The sequence below is a fragment of the Cupressus sempervirens genome, chromosome 11 (assembly GCF_028749045.1).
Source record: "Cupressus sempervirens isolate cs-2001-9-10 chromosome 11, ASM2874904v1, whole genome shotgun sequence".
Classification (NCBI taxonomy): Eukaryota; Viridiplantae; Streptophyta; class Pinopsida; order Cupressales; family Cupressaceae; genus Cupressus; species Cupressus sempervirens.
The window spans coordinates 275,461,229-275,471,364 of record NC_143128.1 but is presented as its reverse complement, the minus strand read 5'-3'; the positions used below and the strand labels follow the sequence as shown (position 1 = coordinate 275,471,364).

General features: G+C 35.0%; 1 protein-coding gene across 17 annotated transcripts in view; it reads right to left on the bottom strand.

The window, feature by feature from the left end:
* Positions 1 to 335: 335 nt before the first annotated feature.
* The window catches only part of LOC149529181 (uncharacterized), a 272,432-nt gene continuing 262,631 nt past the window's right edge, over positions 336 to 10,136 (bottom strand). For 11 of the 17 annotated variants that reach the window (XM_089811676.1, XM_089811679.1, XM_089811677.1 and 8 more), the window contains 2 exons: positions 1,115 to 1,343; positions 336 to 807 (listed from right to left, as the gene is read on the bottom strand). In XM_089811676.1, coding sequence (XP_089667802.1) covers positions 755 to 807; positions 1,115 to 1,343 — 282 coding nt within the window. In that variant the 3' untranslated portion in view covers positions 336 to 754. The remainder of the gene's footprint in view (positions 808 to 1,114; positions 1,344 to 10,136) is intronic. The other 6 variants (XM_089811678.1, XM_089811680.1, XM_089811690.1 and 3 more) reach the window with 1 other exon arrangement.

The following is a 10,136-nucleotide window of genomic DNA, read 5'->3' as shown; positions in this document are numbered from 1 at the left end:
GATAATAACCCACCATCCTGGAGAAAAACTAGCAACACAATATTTACGTTTTCTCAAACTTGCCACTATTAAAAGGAAAAAAGGGTGGAAAAGATGTATGTTTCATATCTTTGAATTTATGATTGTTGTGCGCGAAGTAGTTTGCTATCAATTAAGACTAAGTCTAAACAGACAGCGACTTGAAAAAAGTTGGTGAGAGATACCAACTGTTCCTTGCATGATTAACAATATCATTTTATTGTAAAAATGATTGTGGCCTTACCCCAGCCTTGGAAACCACGACTGAAGAAACACCAAACTCAGCCTACCAGATAAATCCTACGAATGCTCCAAACTGAACTGGAAAACAAATTGTTTGCTTCTGATATAATTTACAAACATATCAAAATGAATAATTTTCTGATAACACAAGTCTGAAGTGTGCCTGCGGGGATAGTTGTCCAAGCTTTATTATGCTCTAACCAATTGAAGGCATAAGTGTCAAAAATACTGAAAGTGCACCTAATTTTGACTTAATAGCTTTAAATTTACATATTTGATTTGTACATTCTTCAAATTCAAACCAAAACATGTTTCTTATCAACAGATTGAGGCATGCCAAAACATTGAGTAGAATGAACACTACAGAAACAATAATATACCTTACAACTTCAACCGATTTTAATTTCAAGTAAATTTAAGGGGAACCTTAAACCTGCAAATACTCCTACTGAACTTGAAGAGGTACGGTATGTCCTGACAAGCAAACATAGAACTAAACTACAGGTACGACACCATTGGCTTGTTGCATAGAACCCATTGATGTCCCTGAAAAATTCACATTGAATATCAATTTGCAACCAGAAACACACTTTAAGAATGAAAAATCAATGCAAATTCAAAGTACACCCAATAATTCTACATGTAAATTTTGCAAAAGATAGTTGCATTTCTCCTTGCTTCTGGCATGCTAGTATATCAATATACAACATACATTTAGAAGTATCCTGATCACAGATAAGAACATTGATAATCTCGTACAAATATACTTTGCAATGATCTCTTACTTCCATGCACATATAGGAAAAGAATATTCAGGACGTAAATTGACCCAATAGAAAACTAATATTTATACCTGCATTTCCAGTAAAAGTATAAGGCGTCTGTATAAATCTGTTCCGCATAATGCCAGCTGGAGCAACTTCCATAGGCAGTTGAGACCTTGCAAATTTATTTTCATGATACTGATTTTGAAAATTTATATGAGATTGATGTCCATTAGTGATTGTGCGGCCTATTTCTGAATTTGGAGGTAGCATTTGCTCAGATTTCCGTATTGGCAGTACTGTTGATAGTTCTTTCTGCTGAAATAACACCAGGAGAAGATTAGAATGCACTCCAATCCAAAATTCTTCATTTGAAATGTATATAGGCAAGATATACCAGCATCCTAAACATATCTGCACATATATAAATGATTTAAATGACTTATAACTTAAGACCATTATAGAAACATATATGCCATGTATGTCAATGAAATCAAGTTAGTTCCTGAAAGAAAAGGGATTTAACTCTTCAAACAGCTATAACTTCAATAGCAAGCACCACATACTTTCCTGGTGAAATGCAGGTCCAATGCTTTGATCTCAATTGTTAGCATTATTTATCAAGTCGATTAAATCTATTCCAATGATATTTTTCATCTTTAAAGTGTGCAGGTACATCACTCCCCAATTTACCCATTGTAATGCATTTCATTCAAAGTTCAAACTAAAATTTAAACAGTATTTCTAATTTTACAAGCACTCGTTTTTTCTCAAAGATTTTTGACCTTTTTTTTAGTGAAGGTGTATATATTTCATAGATTACAATATCACAGATATATTGGTGATATAACATTTTATCGCGATAAGTTTGACTGGGCAATAAAATACACAACTTAATGGTTGATAAATAAAATCACAACTTATTGCCAATAAACCGGTGATAAGTTGTTTGCAGTCTGCTAATAGGGACTATTGGCCCAAATGAAGTTCATTGTATATTTTACGAGTTGGCAAGTACTGTTTGGGGGAGGGAAAAAGGGTTTAAAGAAAAGGAAAGTGATTTGCAGGGATCTAGAACATCTTTAAAAAATCTAGAAAATGGTATAGCATGGAGTTCCTTGTGGTTCTCTAGGTAATAATTTGGTCTTGATGGTGCACAACTTTGAGGGTGTGCAGTACAAATCTTTATCTACACTCTTTTCATGAGTCTTCTTGGATATTACTTGATGTATACTTGTTGTCTGGAAGGTGAGTTTCCCTTGTTCTTTTTTTGTTGGGGAAGAGGGAGGGGGGGAGGATGGGGGAAGAAGATGATGTAGTCGATATAAATGCCTATTGTTGTGCAATGTGTTTGATAAATAAGTCAAGTCACAGCCAGTTGTGCAGAGGGAGGAGGCACAGGCACACCAGACTTCTAGGACTACACCTCCAACCCCTCCAAAAAATCCTATCGCTCTCCAAAAAACTTGCAAAAATACCACAAATAACACTGAAAATTTGACAATTTAAAGAGAAATGAATGACAATTTCAGGGAAAAACCACAACTTCAGACGAAAACACACATGATTCTATAGAAGAAATATTGCCCCATTTTAACAAAATGAAGATACAACTTCCAACAAAGAAAAACCACATGATTTGCACACATAAACTAGCATTATTTTCCAACTAGAAAAAAACCACAATTTTATTACTAAACCCACAACATTTTTTTTTAAATTGCAGAAACCCTCGAAGATGCTTCTCAATTCTGTATGTCCTTTCCATAAATTACCATGCAACTAGTTATTCACGACAGTCACAGTTGTAGCAATCTCTTGGTCAAGTTGCCTCCATAAATCTCAAGGTTTAAAATACAGAGCTCTAATACAATATTATTAGAAGTAATAACACAAAATGATTTTGAAGATACTCAAAATTAATAAAGGAGCAAAAGTCTCCATGAATAAAAGTGACCAATTATGTTACCCAAGTTTCAGGGACACAAGGACACGTTTAGAAATTGGGACACGGGGCATTTTAAGGGAAAGCTATTAAAAAAAGTTAGCAAAAATATTTTAAAAATTAGATATTTAAATGATAGCATTGATATTATCACTTATCTTAAAATCATATCCTTTAGTCAAAACTTAGCTATGCAGTTAAAATCAATGTGGAAATTATCCTTAACAAAATAATGCTACATTACCGGATTCAGACCTTGGAGCTCAGGTCTGGATCCAGATTCGTCTAGGTCCAGATTCAAGCCCGGGTCCAGGCAGGGTTCTTGTTTGGAACTGTGGATCCGCCTGGGTCCACACTGCCCGGACCTGCCGTGGACCCGGGTGAATCGTGGTGGACCTGCGGCTTGTGGGGCCATAAAGTGGTCAAAAAAACAAAAACAAAAAAAGAGTTTTTTTAATAAAAAATTTTATAACCCTAAAGGAAGGCAAATAAGATACTTTTCATCCATCTAATCTCTCATTTGCTTTCTCATTTTGCTCTCTCATTTTGGTGGGGTCATTTTGCAAGTTTGAAGAAAAGGTTGTAGAGATTGTTTGTGGAGTCTCAAATCCTTCAAATAATCAGTGTTGAGTGTTCCAGTTATGCATTTGATCCTTCCTTTTGCTTCTTTCATAGTTTGTTTTTAGTTTTTTTATTGTTTTAATTTTTTATCAAGCTTTGTATGAGTTATGAAATATTTTTTATTTTATTTTTGTTATAGATTGCAAGAATCATAGAATGAGTAGTCAGAGTTCAATGGGTGGGGAGGGATCCCAAAGCTCTAAAATTGATATAAGTTCTCATTTGTGGAAGTATACAACAAGAATTGAGCAATGTGTTGAAGGGGGAGGGTATCTATGGAAACGCAAATTTTTCCAAACCCAATATAGAAGCTCATATTACCAGGTTAAACATCATTTCATAGGCATGTGTGAGGGCCCCCTAGAGAGAGGTAAAAAGGGGTTGCCGGCTTCTCAAATATCAAGCATGTTAAAAGAACAACAAGAGGCTGACAGGTTAGTGTCAAAGGGGAAAAAGGATAGATCAAAGAAAAAACCACCAACACCACCCTCTCAAACAACCACTAGACAACATCCCTTCCTACCTACCCCATATACAACTGAAGATGAAAGAGAAACACCACCATCCCACAAGAGAGGCCCATTAGATAAAGCATTTCAAAATGAATTGAGAGAAATTGCTGACATAAAGGTTGGGCGTTGCCTCATTACGAATGGTGTGCCATTCAATCTAGTGGAGCACCTTATTGGAGAGAGATGGTGCAAGCAATAAATGAAGCACCTTGTGGTTACTGAGGCCCTGGATATGAAAAGTTGAGAACCATCATATTGCATGATGAGAGAAAGAATGTAAAAAGCCTCCTCAAACCGATAAGAGATTCTTGGATCCAAACGGAGTTGAGCATTGTCTCTGATGGATGGAAAGAGGGCGGTTGATTGTGAAGCGTAGGTAAAGGATGCAAATTTTATTGCCCAACTTCTCATTGAATCCATAGAGTCCGTGGGAGTTGACAATGTTGTCCAAGTAATAACGGACAATGCTAAAGTTTGTAAGGCTGCAGGTGCTTTGGTAGAAGCACGATATGATCATATATTTTGGACACCATACACCGTCCACTCTTTGAACTTGGTGATGAAAGCAATTGGCACCCAACTTGAATGCATGAAAAAAGTGTATGAGGGTGAGGAGATCCAAATGTTTGTGACAAAGCACCATATGTCACAAGCAATTTTCAGAATTTTCTCTCACTTGGAATTATTGAAGATAAATTTCAAACTTTATTTAGTTTCATTTATCATTTTGTGTCATACTTTACACAACTGAATAAAATGTTTTTTACTTTTTACTTTTTTGTGTTGTTTACATATTTAATATTTCAAATGTTTTATTATATTAACTTACAATTTTAATTAACATGGTAATAGGTTGCTGAAACAAGGTTTGCTTCACACACAATCATCCTTAGACGACTTGTGAGAGTGAAAGAAGCATTGTCCCAAATGGTTATTAACAACAAATAGGGTGGACAGAAGCAAACAGATATAGAAAGGGCTAAAATTGTAAAGGACATGATCTTGAGTGATGATTTTTGGAATAGGGTGGAATATGTATTAGAACTCACCGAGCCCATCATGTCTATGCTTTGGTTTGCCGACACTAATGAGCCTTGTTTGAGGGACATATATGATGCCATGGACTCCATGCTAGAAAGAATGAAATCAATAAGTTTAATTTTTTATACAATACTTTATCCTTGTATTTTGAGAGATTTTTATTTTTTATTTTAATTAAAATTAAGTTATTAACGCTACATTAAGATAACTTACACATACATCATTTGACATTCCAGGTCATTCAGAGGAGAGAGCGGGATCCCGAGGAAAGCTTTTACAATAAGGTGAAGAAAATTGTTCTACATTGTTGGAACAAGATGACTACACCTTTACACCCCCGGCATATGCACTTTCTCCCAGGTATTATAGCAGTGAGATACTTTCTATTCCTAGTAGAGTGGCACCATACAGAGATCTTGAGATTGCTAATGGGTATAAGAGGGCATTTAGCAGGTTATTTAGTGATCCTGATGTAGCATCGAATGTTAGGCGAGTGTAGATTTTGTCTTAGGCAAAAATGTAGACCCTGATACAATCATTGACCAAAGTAGAATGGATGTCATTGAATGGTGGTACTTACATGGGAAAAGTTACATGTACCTCCAACCTCTTGCCATTAAGATCTTGTCAGAAGCATGTATTTTTTTTTTTGCCCTTTTCTTATGGTCCCTTAGCTCGTAGAATTAGCACTCTTAAATTCTTATTGTATTGTAAAATTACAAATTCAAATTTTTAAAATTGTGTTGGTTGTCTCTCTCGATTGCGAGCTCTTCTGCTGCTAAGTGGAATTGGAGTACATACTCCTTTATCCACTCAGTAAAGCATAATTGGTTGGATTCGAAGAAAACAGAGGACTTGGTATTTATTCACAACAACCGGCGCCTCTTGTCACACAAGGATCCAAGATATAAAAGGGGCCAGAGAAGTTATGGGATGTATTACCCGAGACTTCTGACTTGGATATGACCGTCCAGGATATATCTAGAATTGCCTTGCTAGATGTTGAGGAGGACGAGGAGGATGTGGCTGCATCTAGGGCTAGTGGAACTGGTTTGGGTTCCAATGATGAGGAAAATGATATAGATGAGGATGAAGCCATTAAGCCCTCATATTTTGATGACCCATTTGACCCTTGAAGGGCATTTGCATCTTTGATACTATGGGTCTATGATCATTGATAAACTATTAAACATTTGTCATTGACTCATTTATCACCATTTTTCAAACTTTATTAAATTATTATCTGTCAATCTAATGAAGTAGTTTATGTTTTGAGGTTCCATTTTGCATTAAATTAGTAATTCAGTGTATGATTTTATTTACAACATTAACATAGATTAATCATTAATGAGTGGGTATTTAATGTTTATCTTTGACATTTGGCATTGATCAATAATCAAGTAACATTGATATATTCATACTATGAAATGACTTAGTAAGTTAGTTTTACAACTATGCAAGTTTTTTTTTTTTGGCGCACACACACACACACATATATATACTCACAAACTCATCCATGAACCTAAATGGGAAAAAAAATTGTCCAGAACCACGAACCCGAATCTGTCCCCGAACCCAAATCGACAACTTAGAAATAATGACAACTGCAAGTTATGAAGGATCTAATAATCCAAGACCTACCAAGGCACCCAAGGTTCAATATGCTACAAGCAATAGAACAAAATCACTCACTATGCAAAATAGCTAAAAAATTAATCATGCAAGTTATAGTTACTTATATAATTTGTTTAACCAACCTTGTTTGCCAATAGAGGGCTTTCCCAATTCATGAAGATGTAAATAAATACATTTGATCTAATCTCACAAGAACAACATATAGTTGTAAAGGATTATAAAATTAATTATCTAACCCTACAAGAAGGTGATACTGCATTTAAGCAATATTATCTTAAATCAAATACATGCAAAATCAAGTAAGAGTGGAATAAGACTTGCTCGCTTGAGGTCACAACATGGGTCACAATAACAAGTTTTGATGTTTCCAAATCATGGAAAGAAGGGCTAATCGTTTTATGAGTCATGGAAAATGTTTGGAATCATCTACAAGACAAAAAAACTCTTACCAAGCATGAAAATAAGGGATGACATGCAGTTATGAATAATATTTACAAATCACTTGATTTTAAGCTCTTAACTGACTCTCCTCGAGTTTATTTTGTATTTTAATTATTTTCAGATTGCTTTCAAAAAAGAAGCTTAAAATTGCTATTATGATAGGAAGCAGCTTGATGTCGTTGGTACAATCAGTTTGGAGGCCTCAACTATTTCTACTGACTTGGCAAACTTCCTAGGTGCATTTCCCCTTTTCCTTATTTTTGGGGATAACGGGGAATATTTCTGAAACATTCCCACATCCCTAGATGTTTCCAACACACATCAACACAATTTTGGCCAAGTATGCATTCCTCGGAAACATAGGTTAGAAAAGATCTATCCATAACGGATAACATCAAGAACTATGAAAGAAAAGGATAAAAACAAACATTGCATGGGGACATGGATACATGTGTACTTCAGGTATGAGCACGGCTATTTTCCAAAATAGGGGAAGGGGGTACTTGGCATCAATTTGTTTTTTATATAATTTAATATTTTATAGAAAATGTTAAAATGAGTCATGACAATGAGTTTTCAAAACAAGGACAGCAATAAAGTTTGCTTATGTAATGTACAGGTTTCAGATTCAGATTTAAAATATGTTTGTAATAATAATATGCTAAATGTTTAGATGCATACCAAAGAAGGAAAACTATTAAATTGAACATGGAGATCAGAAATCATATAATAATGACATATTGTGAACGATAAACTTCTGACTTGAATAGTGATAAAGTTTACCATAAATCAATATTGTATGAAAGTTTCAAACTGATTACATATTAAATTAAGCTTGATAACATCAAGCTCATATGCAAACAAAAATTAAAAAATCTTAATCAAACTCCTTAGATATTGCTAAAGTTTTGAACCAGAATGTGTAACTTGACATAACTTAAATTGCAAAACACAATTAACAGATAGAACAAACATTTATTCCGAGAAAACCCCTCTTTTTCAAGGGAAACAACCCAGCCTGCCGAAAGATGATACTTTTATTACATTTCAAATCAAATACAAGAATTTTCCCTTCCATATAATTGACATCTACTCATGGTCAATTAAGAATCCTTAATGCAACAATATTAGAGTCTCTCAATAACAAAACTGCTTACAAAACATATGAATCACATTCATAAACATCAATCAATCACTAATTGTGCATATACTCTGCAATACACAAACATCAAGATCGATATTTCTGCTAAAGAGACATAAACACAGTAAGAACAAAATTACCCTCCAACCGTCAAGACATATATCACATTCACGCTAAGCATGACTTTTTCACATAAGTTTGATAACATCACCATGCAAGAAGAATATAATGAATGCCTTGAAGAAACCTAAAACATGAACTGACATCCGATAATGAAGAGTCGTGTATGAATATGAAACAACAACCGTTACCATAAGACACATCCGTGGCTCATAAAAAAAGAAATTGATGCCTTTAAACATGAAACCGGTGTCATAAAAGAAAACATGGCTGCTGGGTCATACACAATACAAATAAAATGCCAACAAGGAGAATGCAATTGCACAATGTTTGGAATAAATACAACAGTGTTACGAAAAAAGTTGCCAGCAAACTCACAATGCCAAGTCACCAAGTTTATTCCCAATGAATAAGGCTGATATTCATAAGGACCAAAGGAGACAACACGAAAGAACAAAGAAACGACGATAGCAAATTCTGAACAAATTATTTATTCCCCCTTGAGAGAAAACACAAACTCAAGGTACACAGAAAAAATTATGAGAACATGAGTGCAAAAGCTCATAGTTATGTAGTCTCTAACGCAGCTCCATAGTGTCTCTTAGTAAGATAGAGATATTCAACATGTCATCTCATGACTAGCACACATAGTCGCAAACCAAAAAAATGTCACTAAAAACATCTTATCACGGATTTTCCCAAAATAAAATTGTTATCTTGGCATAACAATGTTCACCATACCTACTCATAAAGGGTGAAAACAGAAAAATATAAAACTAAGTCACGAAGTCACGAAGTCTCACACATGACTTCCACCATAGCTACTCCCAGAGGGTGGATCCACCATAGCTACTCCCAAAGGGTGGAACAAAAGCTTTCATCTCAAACTTCTCTCATAGAGAACAAAGAATTAACAAAGGATTTTACCTCAAACTTTTCACGTAGAGAAGTCATTAACAAGGGATTTCACCTCAAACTTATCTTTCAAAGAACTTATTAACAAGGGGTTTCACTTCAAACTACTCTCGTAGAGAACTCATTAAGACACACATAATATTATTTGAATGCTGAGACCCCCTCTAAATAGGAGCAACATTTTCATAGCTCTGATTATCACAATACCGTGAAATTGACTTCAATGCTTGCCCAACAATGAACTTTCGCAATCATGTTGCTACACAAGCTTATTGATCCTCTGCAAAGTACCTGGCATTCTACATCTGCCACCCAAACTCCCTCTAAACTTGATTTATGCAGCTCAATAGTCTCCCTCCAAATGCCATTTATTACATTTCTAAGAAACTGTTAGAAATAGATAATACTGAGAGGGGTGGGGGGTGAATCAGTATTATACAAACTTTTTCCCACAACTGAATATTGTTAATTACTTTATAACTTGCATATGAAAGTAAACCAACAATACTAAACAGTAAATATAACCATATACATAGAGATCTCATAACACCATTATTTGTTAACTAAGGAAACCCTGGCCAAGGGAAAACCCCAGTGGGGATGATACCCACTAGATGATCCACTAAACAAAAGAATCCTATTAAGGATATTTACCCTGTTAGGAGTCTGTGAAATACATATAGTGTCTTAAGTCCTTGTTAGAGGACTGGGCCTTATTAGAAGCCTCAACCCTGTTAGGA